This window comes from Condylostylus longicornis, unplaced genomic scaffold (genome assembly GCF_029603195.1).
Source record: "Condylostylus longicornis isolate FDR11 unplaced genomic scaffold, ASM2960319v2 ptg000048l, whole genome shotgun sequence".
Classification (NCBI taxonomy): Eukaryota; Metazoa; Arthropoda; class Insecta; order Diptera; family Dolichopodidae; genus Condylostylus; species Condylostylus longicornis.
This window is the reverse complement of record NW_026578017.1, coordinates 52647-70528: the sequence shown is the minus strand read 5'-3', so window position 1 is coordinate 70528 and position 17882 is coordinate 52647. Positions and strand designations below refer to the sequence as shown.

Genomic DNA, 17882 nt, shown 5'->3' with positions numbered 1-17882 from the left:
GATAAATTTAAAATAAAATAAAAAAATTTCAAGCATAAAAATTTCATTTTGATAGAAAAATATTGTTTTGAATTGTAAAATAGAATTCGTATGTTGACCTTTCACGTAAGTGTATATACTTATTACCGTAATTACATAAGTTAAAATCACAATCATTAATCTTTTTCTTTTTTTGTATATGCCGAGCATGCAAATTATTATTTGTTATATATGTATAATAATGCAACTTTTTTATTCCTACTTCGCTCCTATGAGGAGCATAGGGCTGGTGCACGATATTGTAGATAATCGTGAGCACCAGTTTCTTACGTCATTCAGCTTACCATGTAGGTGACGAGCCTACCGTAGTTTTATATTAAACATTTAAGGTTATTAATATTTACTATTTTATTTTGCTTAATTATTAATATTATTGAAATATGGCAATTGGTCAGGCAATGCAACTTACCTCCAGATTATCAAGTGCCAAGACATCTTCTTTTGAATAAACACATGTCAATTCCAACTCGGTTATTTCTTGGTCTGACCCAACTGACGTTGATGTTTGATTTGGTTCATCTAATGAACTTAAAAGTGGTTCACTTTGTCCGGATGTGTCGCCTTAAAAACAAGAGAGTACTATTATTGCATATATTGTAAAAAAAAAAAGTAAAAACAAGCAGTACGAAAATGTGACGTATACAAAAACATGTCGTATTATTGTACTCGTATGTGTTGTATAATTATTGTATGTACTATATTATTGCTATAATAATACACAAACATAATTATATATTGTACAGATTAAGTATACTTTTGTAGGATACCTAGCTTTAGTCAATAACAAGTATAATAAAAATGTTCAAATGTGAATTAATAAATATTTTTATTTTAAATAATAAAATATAAAACATAAAGTAGTGTCAAGTTTAACACTTATAATTAACAATATAAAAGAGTCAAAAAATTAAAAAACAAAAATAGTGAGAAAATAAAGGTAAAAAAATTGTCAAAAGATTTTAAAAAATGCCTAAGACTGCATTGAAAAAATTTGGTTGCAAAAAAACTCAATAATCAAATTTGTTAAAATAGTAGAGTTTTTTATTAATATAACCAATTTTGTTATCAATTTAATTACAAACTGTTTTGACGATTGTTAAAATTACTATCGTTATTTCATTAAGAGTAGAATTTATTAAAATAATAATTTTCGATTATTAACATAGTAAAGTTATTACCAAATTATTAACACTTGTAGTAAGTTAGTAGTTGTGGCAATCTTTTTAATGGTTATAAAAATAGCAACAATAGTTATTGAATTTTTTAACTGAAATAATGACCAATTTGGTTTATTTAACCCCATTAATTGTTAATGTAATCAACTCAAGATTGAAGATCATCGTTATTAAAATAATAGCATATTTGTTATATTAATAATATGTATGATTAAAATAACTACCAGGAATCGTTTTCACAATTTTTCACAAATTTTACCATTTTATTGGTAATTTACAAAAGAGAGAATAAACAAATATAGAGAATATAGAAAAATATAGAAAGACAGAAAATATTTACTCATACTATTAGAATAAACAAAAATTACTATTTGACAGTTTCGTTTGCTGAAAGAATAACTCTCATTATTAAAATTACTAGAAATTGTAATTTAGATAACCGTATTAGTTAAAATAATAAAAAATTATTAATTTAATAACAAGTTTTGTAAAAAATGTGATTTAAGTAACTATTAACTGTTTAACTTTTTGCTTTTTCAATATATTACAATATAGTAATAATTTGTCGATTTTTTCCTGAAAAGGTTATAAGTTTTTTTTAATTATAATATTAAAATCATATAGAAATAATGAAGTTGAGTCAAACCAATGGTTTTGTAGCACTTTTCTCTTCAACAATTGAAAATACTGCTTTTAAAAACAATCCAAGTACATCCTATACCTACTCCACTATTGAAATTTCTTTCATTGATGTACGAAACTATCCTAGGAATTAATTGCATACATTTCCAAGGATTGCAAGAACTATTTATGCAGTATTTCAAAATAAAGGGTAAATAAATTTAAGGAGGTGTTAACATAATGTTCGATTTTTAGGGTTAATTGCGTGAATTAAATAAAATATTTATGTTTATTAGTAAGAAATTTGCCGTTAGCTTTCTGCATTTATAGAAATTTCGGAAATATATTAAGGTGGCAAAAATTCAAATTTTACAAATTTCGAAAGGCGATAGGTAAAAATTTTCTTCTATGCATATGTAAAATTTCAGTTTTGTAAACAGATACACGGACATACGGACGCACAGAGTTAAACTAATTAGAACTTTTTTCCAAATTTTTTTGGAAAAGTGCTAAAAATGAAAGAAAAATTGATAAATAAGGAAAATTAATAAAAAAAAATAGTTTTTTGAAATAATTATAAAGTGAAATACATATAGTGTTATGATTTAAAATAAGAAAAAAAATTAATATTACTCATATAATTGAAAAAAAAATAATAGTTAAAATAAATAATGGGTTAGGAGTTGGATGATGTTTTAAATCTTCTGAAAAAAATAATAGTTAAAGTAAATAATGGGTAAAGAATTGTATGATGTTTCAAATTTAAATAAATATATTAATTTAGTCTAGTTTTACCGATTTCAGTCTATTCTTTATTACACACACGGAAGAAAATCGGCCGTCAAAATTTATCAAAAATATTTTAATAAATCGAAATTATTGCAATATTTTGGATTAAAAAAAATTGCAACAATAGAGGAGACCTCAAATGATCTCTTGGGTTATTGGGTAATAAAGCAAAGAATGCAAGTTCTGCAAGTACTTTGCATCCTTTCTGTATTATATTTTGCACTAAATTTCAGCATGTTTTTCATATTTGTTGCATATTTGTTATTACATTGTGTGTGTTCTTGCAATCAAAGGAAATGAGTGTAGCTGGTTTTAAATTGAAAACAAATGGAAAAAAATATCACAATATCGTATGAATGGATATAAGTTAGTTAGTTTATTTCCATTTAATCCAATTGAATCAATGCAAAAATTTATTCTATTTGGCAACTCTATTTGAATCCTTAAAAAAACTTTTTAGTTGGACATATTCATACTAAATTTTTAGATCCTCACTGACTTTATGGCGTTGTTTCTATCAACTGTAGTTGCTTTAAACTTAATAGACGATTCTTCAACTCAACTGCTAAAAGTTTTTAAAAACGGAATAGACGAAGCAGCTGGCAAATATATGCTGTTGTTGTAATCAAATAATATAACGCACAGTAAGTGTTTATCTTTTATACCAATTGAAGCTTTTAATTTTGTTTAATTGAAGCTTTTAATTTTGTATAATATCATCGAAAAATAGTAACAACATCGAGCAACACGCAAACGCCGTTAATTTGAATAACAACACAAACAGCAAGTCATTGAACAATGAAGCAGCAATCTACAAAAATAATGAAATTAGAATAGCTACCTGGAATGTTAGGGGTTTGTTACAAGCTGGAAAAGTTGAAAACCTTGAACAAGAGAAGAAGAGAATGGAGATAGACGTCCTTGGAATAAGTGAAACTCACTGGATTGATTGTAGTGAATTTAACACCTCAGAAAATTTTGTTATATATTCTGGTTCTACACATAGTAACAATCACAGAAATGGAGTAGGTTTTTTTGTCTCATCAAAACTGAAAGCAATGATAACTACATCGATTCAAACATCAGACAGAATTATGCTCATTCAACTTAAGGCCAAAAATAACATGTTGAATCTTATTCAGGTTTACGCACCAACTTCTGATAGCACCATCGATGAGTGTAATGAATTTTATAACGAGTTAGAAGCTACGCTTAGTATTTTGAAAAAAGAAGATACAACAATCATTATGGGGGACTTTAATGCAAAAGTTGGAAGCGGTGAAGTTGAAAATACTGTTGGAAAATTTGGTCTTGGTAAGAGAAACGAACGTGGCGACAAGTTGGTAGAATTCAGTATTGATAATGATTTTGTAATAACCAATACCTGGTTCAAATTACCACCCAGAAGATTATACACATGGACATCACCTAAAAGTTCTTCAAAGTCAATAATAAAAAACCAAATAGACTATATTTTGGTCAACAGACGATTTAGAAACGCCATCAAAAATGCTAAAACCTACCCTGGAGCAGATGTTAATTCGGATCACAATCCAGTGGTTGCCAATCTGAAAATAGTATTCAAAAAATGTCCCAAAAAAAGTGACAATGTCAAGCTGAATCTCCATCGTCTAAATAATCCGGATGTGAGAAAAACCTATGCCGAAAAGCTCAACAGTGACTTGTATTCAAATAGGTTTACTAGTGAGTGTGGATGATCAGTGGAGCCAATTCAAAAGACCTTTTAATAGTGTATTATCCGATTTATCAAAAAGAGAAACATATAAAGCCAGGAAAGCTTGGATGTCTGAAGAAATTCTCCAGTTAATGGAGAAAAGAAGAAAATATAAGGCAATTGATGAGTATAAATTTAAATTAATAAATAAAGATATAAAGTATAAAATAAGATTAGCGAAACAAAAATATTGGGAGATGCAATGTACTGAGATAGAAAACTTAGACAAGCAGCACAACCTCTTGCAACTTCACAAAAAAATAAAACAGGTCACACGGATTAGTAAGAAGAATAATTGTGGAAATCTAAAAGATAAAAATGGATCTATAATATTTGACCCCGAAGACAGGCTCAAAAGATGGGAAGAGTATGTGGAGGATCTATTTGATGACGTTAGAGTTTGTACACCAGATCCATTGGAAGCAAGTGGTCCAGTTATAATTAAGTCTGAAGTCCAGGCAGCAATCAACCAGTCAAAAAATAGATTAGCAAATGGCCCAGACAACATTCCAAACGAACTGTATAAGCTGTTAGATGATAATAGAATAGAACAAATGACTGCACTATTCAACAGAATATACAATGAAGGAAAAATTCCTCAAGAATGGTTGAACTCTATTTTTACTACATTGCCGAAGAAAAGTAGAGCTTCAAAATGCAGTGACTATCGCACTATCAGCCTTATGAACCACTCAATCAAGCTATTCCTTAAAATCATTCTCAAAAGGATATTCAGCAAACTGGAAATAGACATTAAGGAAACTCAGTTTGGTTTTAGAAACGGGCTTGGCACCAGAGATGCTCTTTTTGTGGTGAATACACTGATCCAGAGATGCAGAGATTCTAATGTGGAGGTACATGCATGTTTCATTGACTTTGAAAAAGCTTTCGATAAGGTAAAGCATGACAAACTCTTCGAAATTCTAGAAAGTAAAAACATAGATAGCAAAGACATCAGAATAATTAAAAATCTGTATTGGAATCAAACTGCACAAATAAGAACAAATGATGGGATCTCACAAAAAGTTGAGATAAAAAGAGGAGTACGTCAGTGATGTATCTTGTCACCTTTGCTATTTAATGCATACTCTGAGGCAATATTTGATGAGGCGTTGGAAGAAATGGAATTTGGAATAAAAGTCAATGGCGAAATAATCAATAACGTGAGATACGCAGATGATGCTATTATTGTTGCAGACAACGCAGAGGACTTGCAGCTTATGATGATGTCGTTGAGTGATTGCGCAGAAAAATATGGGTTAAAAATGAATTTAGACAAAACCAAATACATGGTGCTGGGTAAAAATCCGTCAGCAAGGCATAGTCTTAGGATTCACGGTCGAGTGATCGAAAGGATAAATAGAACCAAGTACCTGGGATCGACCATAGTAGCTGATGTCACCAATTTCGCAGAAATTTCGAGCAGAATTGAAATTGCAAGGGCAACTTTCAACAAAATGAGAAATCTTTTCTGTAGGGGTGAAATTGGTCTTGACATAAGAAAGAGGATGTTGAAATGCTACGTGTGGCCAGTCCTACTATATGGAGCCGAAACGTGGACAATCAATAAGGCAATCCAGAAAAAAATCGACGCATTCGAGATGTGGACCTACAGGCGTATGCTGCGAATCAAATGGACAGACCGGATCAGTAACGTTGAAGTTCTGAGACGTATGAAGGTGAAGAAACAGTTACTTAACACCATTAAAATTAAGAAATTGAGTTACTTGGAGTACAAATACAGACTTCTCCAACTTGTACTGCAGGGCAAAATAATCGGCACAAAGACCAGAGGGAGAAAACGAAAATCATGGTTAAAAAATCTTGAAGAGTGGTTTGACTGTTCCAGCACTACATTGTTTAGAGATGTTTGTTCAAGATCTACCGTCAAAACGATGATAGCCAACCTCCATAATGGAGAGGCACTCTAAGAAGAAGAATTTTGTTTATTTCAGATGCAAAACTGTTAACGACATTTTATTTAATTTAAGATTAGTGTTTGAAGGTTTTTCGAAACCAAATTTTATTAGTTACTTAAACACGTGAACCCACCACAACTTACTAAATCCAGTTAGGAAAACATTCAATACGAGTTATGAGAACGTATATCTAACCCCATAGAAACTTTTACTTTGATATAACTTGAGTTTAAAAACGGTTTTACAACTTAGTTTTAACCAAAAATTGCTAAGACACTAATATGATGCAATCATGTTTTAGTGTTTATAATTAGATTTACTTATACAACGGAAAAACACATAAAAAGTAGTCAATTAAAGGTTTTTAAAAGTCATTTTTGATTTCGAGAGCACAGTTTAATAGTTACAAAGAAGAGCTTCCTGCTTCAAAGGAGAGGTCCTCGAATTCTCCCAATTACAGACAAAATGTCTGTAAGAATTTAGTGTTGCAAATTTACAATTTTCAATAAACTTTTGTTAATGACATTTGTTTGAAAGTATAATTTGAATTTTACATTAAAATGAACTAGTGTTTAAAAATGAAATTTGAAATATTGTTTATTTTCATTTATTTAATCGTAAACATATTTTTATCATAAATTTAAAAATAAAAGTTATTGTACCACATATATATATAAAAATCAGAATTTCAGATAGAAAAAAATTGTAAATATAAGAAAAATATTTATAGTGTATATAATAAGGTATACTTTTATATTCACAAGTTATTGATATTTTAAATTGCATAATGTACAAGATATTATATTGAAATCAGGAGTTAGTTTAGAGTCAAATTGCACTTATACGAAATATGTTTTATTATTAAATGGATGGCAAGTATTCTCAAAGTAATAATTCCTATTTTTATAGTAATAACATGTACAGTTTAATTAATAGTAAATCTATATTAAACTTACAACCATTTCTATTAAATTAACAATTTTGTTTATTAAACTAACAATACTTACAAATCAAACTACCTGGTTATTATAATTTTAACAGCAATCGACTGTTCAAACGACAATAATTTATTAAATTAAGAAAATTTCTTGCTGTGAATTTTTCGCTCTCATTTTTCGCCCTTGTTTCGTTTCTATCATCATTGGTTGTTCCAATAACTTTTAGTTATTTATTCTCTTCTTCGAGGTTAGAAAATTTAAAAAATATTTGTGGTTTTGTTACAATAAGTGTTCACATAATAGCATTTTTAAGACTTTGACGGGCTATAACTTTTACAGAGGGCGCGGTAAAAATTTTTTTCTAAATAATTTTATAGGAAATGTGCATATGAAATTTTAGCTTTCTATCTTGCAGAATGTAGAAGTTTTGCAAACATGGCCATGGAGAAACGGGCGGAGGAACAGAGTGAATCATTTTTTTTTATTTTTTTTGGAAAAGTGCTAAAAATTAAAAGCACAAATTAATGCTGGTGCTGATAGAAATATTAGTTCTGTCTGGTATGCAAAACGTCTGGTATCAGTGTAACCATATCGATTTCATAGAAAATCTGGAAGGTATTTGCCCAAAAATCTGACAACAAAGAAACCAAGTAAAATTTGATATAAAAACCCATTTTTATATCCTGCACTTCGTGAAGGGTGTATTAACTTTGGTATGGAGTTTGTAACTACTTGAAGGAGTCATCTGCGGTATGGACATATATATATATTCTTGCTCAGCGTAAAATTCTGCGTCGATTTAGACATGTCCGTCCGTCCGTCCGTCCGTCCGATCGCACGATAACTCAAAAACGAATAATGCAATCGACATCAAACTTTCACAAGTTTTTTCTTTTGTGCCAAGGACGAGCCCTATTGTTATTGGACTAATTCGGACAACGGGTTCGGGTAGCTGCCATACAACTCAAAGAGTTTATTTTAAATATTTCAAAAACTAATAAAGCTATAAATTTAAAATTTTGTATACATGTGTCCAATTATATTCTACACATGCTCTAAAAATTATAATGGGATAGCTGCACCGGTTCGGGTGGCTGCGATACAACTCCAACAGCAAATTTTTTATATTCGGAAAAATAATAAAGTCAGATTCGTGAGCTTTGGCAGTCGTGTGTCCAATTATAGGTCAGACATATTTCTGAAGTTTTGATGGAATTGCTTGACAGGTTCGGGTACTTGCCATACAACTCCAAAAGCTTATTTTAAATATTAGGAAAAATAATAAAGTCAGATTCATGAAACTTGGCAGTTGTGTGTCGAGTTATAGGACAGATATATATCTGAAGTTTTGGTGGAATTCCTTGTCAGGTTCGAGTGGCTCTCATACAAGTCTAAAAGCTTATTCTTAATATTTAGAAAAATAATAAAGTCAGATTCATGAAATTTGGCAGTTGTGTGTCCGATTATAGATCAGATATATTTGTGAAGTTTTGATGGAATTGCTTGACAGGTTCAGGTATGTGCCATACAACTCCAAAAGCTAATTTTAAATATTTGGAAAAATTATAGTCAGATTCAAGAAACTTGGCAGTCGGATGTCCAGTTATAGGTCAGACATGTCCGTGAAGTTTCTATAGAATGATTTCACAGGTTCGAGTAATTGCTATACACTAACGGAAGGTGCAGGGTATAATTCAATCGGTTTATACCGAGTGAAATGTTTTTACTTGTTTAAATTTAATTTAAACAAGTTTTTATTGCCATATGACATATGTTTGTAACAAACTGTTCGTATTAAAGTTAAATTTTCAAAAGAAAATCAAATAAAATTATTTTTAAAAGTATAATCAGGTATAATGTTTAAGAAAAATTATTAAGCTAATTTAATTTAATAAAATTGAACTTATTTAACATTTTTAATTAATATTTAACTTGAATCTGGTTGATTTTAATTTTCTTTCGAATGATTCTTAAATAAGAAAAAAAATTTTGTTGGTACAGGTTTCGATAAAAGTTGTTATAAAGTACCTGCTACATTAAAAAAATCTTGCTACGTCTTATGACATAAAATTATAAAATAGAAAATTATGTACAAGCAATATTATTTATTGATAATACAACTTCAAGTGCACCTCTTTCTGAATTTTCATTAGCGCAATTTGATTTTTTTTTGTTGCAATACAGATGCTGAAAATCATGGAAAGACAAAGATAAGCGGCCCTAAACTGTCATCAGACCTATTAATAGTGGAGGATTTTAACACAACCTAAAACGCACGTGGATGGTCACAAACTACCGAATTTGTCAAACTAACTTACCGTTAGTTTTGCTCTATTGTTTTTTTTGTGTTAACATTCCGTGAAGATAGGCTAAATTGGGAGGTCACGTTCACCCTTTTTTCCAAACCCTCTCACTTAAGATTCGAGAGGCCAAGGCATTTACATTCTTTTCCAAACGTGTCCTATACATAATAGCGCAGTTTCCTTACTTACTTGGCGGACATTCAGATCCCTATCAATTTCACTATTTCGCACATACCAGGAAGCACTCACCATATTATGAAAGACCTTGTTCTGGAAGGTTTGTATTTGTTTGATGTGTGTTTGTTTGGCACAATCCCATAGCTGTAAGCCATACGTCCATATAGACTTTATCATTCATATTTAAGTTATATATCAACACCTTATTGTATGAAGCCAATTTAGTTCACGAGGAGAAAATAGCATTCTCTACGTTTACTTTCTCATTTTATTCTTTTCTTCTTTACATATTCTTTCCACCTGAGCTTGATCTCCAATATCGTATCTAGGTATTTCGTTGTATTTTGGATTGATATTTTAACACCATTCAAATTCAATTGTGGTGCGCTTACTAAATTTTTGTTTGTAAAATTTTCATGTACAGATTTACTTTCTTTTAGCTTTATTTTTCTTATATTTCTCCATTTGTATTATCCATTGTTATTTGCTTCCCGTAATTTTTTTATCTTCAACATTAGATCGTGCTGCCAATATTGATGTATCGTCGGCAAATGTGGCATAGTAACACCCCCTAAATCTGGAAAATCGCTTGAATAAAGCACGTATAATATAGGATCTAGAATACTTCCTTGAGGCACATGAGTCCTACCTTCTCTATTCGTGGAAAACTGTCCGACCTTTTTGATTTGAAAAAGCCTGTCTGATTAATATGATTCAAACAACTCCACGAATAGCAGAGGTAAAAATTTCCAATCTGTTGGTCCAAACCTTATCGAACCTTGCGTTTCTTCTAACGCTTTTTTCACAATATTTGTCATTCTGCGTACATAGTTAATTGTTGCATGCTTCGTTCTAAAACCAAACTGATGATTGGAATCATTTTCTTATTTTCTGTTATCGGCATCAGCTTTGTTAACAATGTTTTTATATCATTGGTAGTAGCGAAATCTGTCCATATAACTTTTCAGCCTCATTCAAGGTTTTTCGCGGTTTTCATAATAACTTCCGCTACTTTTCAATCACTAAGAACATACCTCAGGTTCAGTTGATGCATTTATTCTTTTTTTCAAAAACTTCAATGCCTTTCTTGGCAATTCTCTTAATATCTGAGCAGTAATGAGATTAAAACCTAGTGATTTCATCTATAACAAATTTTTCTACCAAGCCAGCAATAGAATTCAGTTCATTTGGTTGAAAAATTCCTTCTTAGTGATCCGAAAATAGATCTGCTTTATTCCTATTGCTTTTTGTGCATGATACATCTGTTTTCTTCAGTGGGGGAATTCGCTTCATCGGTTTCGAATCGAATAATTTGTTGCTTTAGTTGCTGATAATGCCTTTATGAAATTTTCTATTTTTCTTTTGAGCGTTTGAAAAAAGATTTATATTTCTAATAACACCATGTTGAAAGCCTACCTAATCTTTGGTTTTGTTGACTAAAGTGGGCCCGATTTTTCACTAAAGGTTAATATGACACCAGAATGATCGGTATTCAAATTAAAATCAACTTCCAAATTAAAAAAAATTTGCCGAAATTCTTTTATATATCAAATAGTCAATAAGATCCGGGACTTTTTTTACATCAATAGGCGAATAAAGTTCTAAGCGTCGGATAAATTGTTATAAGGATGAGTTAACCTATAGCATCTATAATGCAACATATTTAAATCCTTCCTCAAATATATTTTTGACAATAGACATACATCGATATTTTTAGCTATAAGAAAAACCTCCAATGCCTACTCTCTACTTCGAACATCGTTAGCATTCAATTTACAAATTCGTATCAATTTCTTAAGGTTTTTGTGCCTTCAATTTCTTTAGTTTTCATGCCTTTCTTAGGTCATTTATATAATTCGCTTCAATTTTAGAAGCTACTTGTGAATATATAACACCATTTTTTACCTTTAAATCGTTTTTCAGTCTTTTCATGACTACTCAGCATCCGTTAAGACCGGTTGCTTTTTATTCTAATTTTTTGTAATTCCTAAGCACTTAAAAGCTTCGGTAACTGGCAGGGTGTGCCTCGTGACAGCTTGCACATTTGCCCTGAAAATTTTCTTTTTTATTACATTCTGCTGTCATATGATTACCAGCATATTTAACACATTTAGTCCTTCTTTAACAAAATCTTTTTGTATGTCAGAACACTTGGCATATTTTGCATTGCGTGATGAACTCATTATTTCTAAGAAGTTCAACTTTTATTTTCATGTGCTGAAGATATTCTACTTTATATATTATTAATGTCTTCCTGAGGCTCACATGATGGATCAGTTTATTTTCATAAGTATGGAATTCCAATTCGGCTGTCAATAAGACAGTTTTAGCTAATTAACTATATTCATTTTCAATATTTATTTTTAGTTGTTCATTGTTCATCGTATTTACCATTACATCAATACTTTTCTCTTTCAGGATCCTTATCAATTGTGTGCAATTAGTTATATTTATGTTTTATAAGTTGAACATTTTTCCTTGATTTCGGTAGCTTGATTTAGTGCTGGTTCATTTTCTGGTGAAGTCTTAGCTTTTTTAAGCACTTTTCCAAATAAATTTTGGAGAAAAGTGCTTATTGGTTTCACTCGGCCTATTCGTCCGCCCATCTGTCCGTAGGTGGAAATTTTTCAAAACTTCTACACCCTTAAAGATAGAAAGCTGAAATGTTATATGTACATAGGTCTTTACTAGAAACTTATTTCCGTAGAAGAAAATTTTTACCTGTCTGTACCTCCTAAAATCCTAAAAATGCCATTTTTTAATATTTATTGCAGGGAAACCATAAATATTTTTGCTTTTTCTACCATGACGTACTGTACTTGAACTTTAAAAAAACAAAACGGCCACTAAAATTTGCCGTTTTCTAAAATCGTTTTTCTTCTACACCGTACGTTGTAGGAGTTTGAAATTTTAACAGATTTTAGACACTAATAAATAGTTCATCTCGCTAGAAGAAATTCTTATTCTTCTTCCATCCCCTCTCAAGTTATCGCCTCTCGAAATGAAGAAAATTTCAATTTTTGACACCTTATATTCCCGAAACACTAAGCTTTTTCGGAACCACTCAACCATAGATCAGATTCATCAAAGATATGTTCTATCATGTTTTTGGAAGTAGTCCAGGCCTTCGATAAGGTTTGGCATTGTGGGTTAATAAAAAAACTTAGGTAAGTTCTACCAAAGCAGTATGTTAACCTGCTCGAATCTTAGCTGACTAATAGGGTATTTTTAGTTAAACAAGGAGAGAACTACTCTTCGCTTAAGGATATCAGGTTTGGCGTACCACAAAAGAGTATATTGGGCCCGATATTATATTTTTTATACACATTAGATATTCCTGAATCGGAAGGAGGGACAACAACTACATTTGCTGATGATACAGCAATTATCGCAATAGGACGAAAAGAAAAGGAATCTATACAAAATGGCTAGGGATGAAAAATTACAAAATGGCTAGGGATGAGATCTCAAAAAGGACTAGAAAGTGGAATATAAAAGTTAACGGAGTGAAATCAGCACGCGTATTTCGCTAACAGAAAAATTGAAAATTCCTTTTCGGTTCGGATGAATGACGTATTAATTCCGTTCACAAACAAGGCGAACTATTTGGGAATGACATTGGATGCAAAGTTTAGATGGAAGGGGCACATAAAGAAAAAGAGATCTTAACTCGAGGAGGAATACAGGAAGTTAAAATGGCTTTTGGGAAGGCGTTTTTCGTTGTCAATATACAACAAAGTTTTCATATATGAGCAAATATTTAAGCCTGCCTGGGCTTACGCTGTTCAATTATGGGGCTGCGCTGCGCAGACTCCAATTGTTATTCTAATAATCTATTCAAAGATTTCAAAATAGAGTATTACGAGATGGAACAATGAGTACTTAGTACGCTATTGTGCCAGATCAAAAACTGGTAAAAAAAACAAAAATGTTAGAGCAAAATTAATAGTTAGTCGGAAACGACTAGTTTTATAATTTATTTTGAGGAGTGTGTTTTTTAATGGATTAAAGTTCCACACTACTGCTTTTCGTCTGGCAGTGTCTTTCGAGATTTTTTACCCTTCCTCCCGGTAAAAAACAAAAAAAATCTTCTTTATCCACTGGCGACTTCTTTGAATGTCTTGAACATTCAACCATTTATATTCTTTATATTGGATCATTTCATTTTTAGTTATAAGCTATATAGCTATTACTCCAGCCAAGTTTTTCTAATGGCGTTTCTCTGGAATCAAACACCGACTAGGAGCCGTTCATTCTGAATCCGACGCTCCTGTTTTTTGTTACCGGGGATTACAGGTAATTGATGAAGAATTAAAAGTTCATTGTAATTTATTAACATCTCACATACAATTCATGTTGCAGATAATATTAAAAATAGGTTGTGTAATTATTCTAAAGTCTCTACAATCAGAAATACTCAATTAATTACATGAAGGTCACATGAGTATTAAAAAATGTAAAGGTTTAGCTGAGTTTTTAGTATGTGGGCCTCAAATGAATAATGATATAGAAAATATTGTAATAATTGTCACATATGTACTCGACATCACAATATTAAACCAAAACAGCCTCTTATTCCACATGATATAAATATTCCTTAGCATAAAGTAGGTATATTGATCTTTTTGAATATGAAAGTAAGATATATCTAAAATGCTTAATAAAAAGCCAACTAGTAATTACGCATTTAAAGTAAATATTTTTACGTCACGTCACGGAATTGTAAATTTCAGATAATAACCTGCCATTTCAGTTTTCTGATTTTGAAAAATTTTTTATGTCATGCAACATTAGAAGAACGTGTTCAAAACATTAAAAAATATGTTAAAAAAATGTTTAAATGCAAATTCTGATTCATATATTGCTTTATTGCATTATACGACTCCAAAAAATAATTCATTTTTCCCATCTGAATTTCGTATAAACAGAAAATTAAGAACTAAAATACCAACTTTTTCAAAAAATCTAAAATTTTTAAAATTTATTGAAAAACTTAATAATAGAAATTTAACAAAAAAATCAGAATACAATGAAAAAATATTATCATAAATTTACATACAAAAAATTTAAAAGAACTTTCAACGGGAGATAATATCTTATATAAAAGGTATCTAAATTCATATTGTATTGTCATCCAAATTTGAAACAACTTCAGAAAATTTACCTGACGAAAGGCGAGAAAACAATAATGTTGAATAAGAAAATAAAATAGTTTTTATTGAAACTGGTAAGAACTTATTATTGCAGATGAACAATCATAATGATAGTAATAATCATTTTACGGTTCAGCTTTTAATTTAAAAATATTTTCTTTTTTTATAGCTTTGTGTGTCAAATAATTATACCATAAATAAATAATGAAATAATATAAATACAATTAGTATAACAACACTTAGATATTGTAAAAAAAATAAATTAAAATAAAAAGAAAAATTTATTTGTAACACAGTAAATATAATTTTTCAAAGAAAGTAATTTTATAGAAACAGAAATATAAATATTAATTTTGATCTTAATAAGTTATTATAATAGTATTGAAGAAAAGTATTGATCAGCGTGTTTCGCATAAATTCCTTACTATACATACTAAACTAATAAAATATAATATTTAGTGTGTGTTATGCTTGTATGAAATATACGAATTACGAATTTTTCGCATACTTTTTTATACACATCTAACACGTTTTATTTGCAAAACTATGAGAGATAGAGTAAAATGGTTAAATTTTAGGTTTTAAAAGGTTAATTTTTAGATCTCATTAGCTCGCATCAAAAATAAACAAAAAAATAGTAACACAAATTTTCGAGGTTTTTAAAACAATTAAAAAAACCAAACCTCTCTCCCTCCAAACCCATACAATCTGTTACTGCAAATTTATCAAAGAATCATCCTTAAAATTATTTATCGCCTTTTGTGAAACATCTTGTAAATGTAATTTCGTTACACGCAAACAAGAGATGATGATTGATGTTACGTATTGCTAAATAATGTCATATGCATATTTATGTCACACATTAAATTATTAATTATTGAATTAATCTATATTTTTATTTTAGATATATATTTCGATTAAATTTTTATCAGAAGATGTACAGTAAATTCAGTTTTTACTGATAGAAAATTAAGAATTAAGAAATCATGAAGCAACGGAAAAATACAAAAAATAATATATAATGTTAAAAATTAGTTATTATAAATAAAATAACATTAATATATTGTAGTTAAATCACCGTTTTTCAAAAATTTTTATTTTAATGGCTTCCCTGATGTTCGACTTAGAAACGTCAATTTAATTTAATCTGGTTTTTAAGGCGAATACAAAACGTTTTTTCTATGTTTTAAACTCCTTTGATTTCTTTTTGCATGTTATTGTTTGCTTTTGAAAAATAGCGTTAAAAATAAATTATACCAGCTTAAATATAAATTTCGTTTGAGTCATTGTAAATTATCAAATGGATTCATGTAGAAAGGGATTTGTAGTACACCCAAAATAAAAAGTATGTAAAATCAACTAAAAGTTCCATTCTTTCAATGGGAAAATCCGTAGTTTTTGATCCAACGCACTTTTTCGTTGGAAAAGGTCCGTAGTTAGTTGTTTTCTTCCGTTGCTTATCGCCAGATATTTTACGAAAAATTTTGCGATGTTAAAGGAATATTCGGGTTCAAACTACGGAGCACGTTTTGTTGTTTTGAAAAAAAATATATATTGTTTTAACAGTATTTTCTGTTGTACAGAAAAATTTTTAACGGAATAATTCGCTGCAACAACGGACAGTATGCTGTTGAAGCTTTTTTTTTTGACAAACTGGGTTCCGTTAACCTAAAAGATTTTTACAAATATTTCCATTATTTTGAAAGAAATTGTTTTTCAAAACTACGGAAAATGTTTTTTTGATTTAAAGAAAACAGTTGTGGTTTCAACGGAATTTTCAGTTGCAGTGAGGGAAATTTTACTGTTGAATTTTAGTTTTCTAACGAACTAGATTCCTTTAACCCAAAAGATATTTACGGATATTCCCATTGTATTAAAGGAACTTATAATTGGAAAATCCGTTTCCGTAAAGAATTATTTGAGGTTGAAAAGTATAGTTCAAAGAACTATATTTTGTTGAAATTAAGGATGTTGTTTTTTAATTGAATTTGTACTCTTTGTCTTGACGGACACTTTTTTGTTAATATAAGACATATGGTCACACTTCTTTACAAACATAAGTTATTTTAGTAATTTTTGTTTTTTCATTTTATACTCGTATTTTCATATTATAACTGGATGAAACACCTTTAATTTGTATTTTTAAATAATAAAATTTGTTTTCAATATTTACTAAGATTTATTGAATATTTTTTTCTGAATCACTTTTCGTATATAAAAACTTTTTAAGATTTTCCATATTTGGTTTTTTTTTATCACGACCAATGTCTACTCAAAAAAGAAGGTTTCAATAAATATCCACATATTTCGGGAATCGTTCGGACAATCAATGTTGAATACGTGAAACGATTTAAATAAAATGTTTCCGCAAAGTTTTCAAATTCATATATTATGTTATACACACAAACATAATATTTAGCTGAATTCCAGACGTCCTTTCCTAAGCATAGAATGCGAGGCTAAATCATTTCTTTAACATACTAATAACATGTGCATTGGGTTGTTCACTTATAAAATAAAAAAATGAATTGATCGAGTCGTCTATTGAAGCCTTTCTTATTTACTTAGAAGTTCTTATAACTGTCGGTTTCAATACATAATGTAGCAGGTATATTAAATAAGCATCCTTTGTTGCTGTAAAAAAAATAAAAGAGATTTATTCTGGTTTAGAATTACAGATTGTTTTACACTTTTATGGAAAATATGTAAATTGTATAGAAAAATAACAATTATGTAATTATAAATGCAATATACTCGTATTTTATAGACTTACATTTTGTTGTGTCCATTGAATCTTATGATTCTAAATTCTTACAGACATCAACATTGCGTGCGGTTCTTGTTTCTAAGTCCTTTTTATATTTGAGTGATATATATTCATGAAAATTTCCCAATTTAAATAAAATTTTTTGTCGCCTTCTGTCCAAAAATAATAGAAATCTATAGTTTCCTATAACAAGAGAGTAAAGTCTATTTGTGATTTAAATATTTTTTTTTATTTTTTCCAGTTTCAATCCTTAGCAAGTTTTTAAC

The 17882-nt window shown here is 29.6% G+C and overlaps 1 protein-coding gene across 4 annotated transcripts in view; it reads right to left on the bottom strand.

The window, feature by feature from the left end:
* The window catches only part of LOC129610748 (J domain-containing protein DDB_G0295729), a 71056-nt gene that overhangs the window by 29527 nt on the left and 23647 nt on the right, over nt 1-17882 (bottom strand). For all 4 annotated transcript variants that reach the window (XM_055523430.1, XM_055523431.1, XM_055523432.1 and 1 more), the window contains one exon: nt 449-600. In XM_055523430.1, coding sequence (XP_055379405.1) covers nt 449-600 — 152 coding nt within the window. The remainder of the gene's footprint in view (nt 1-448; nt 601-17882) is intronic.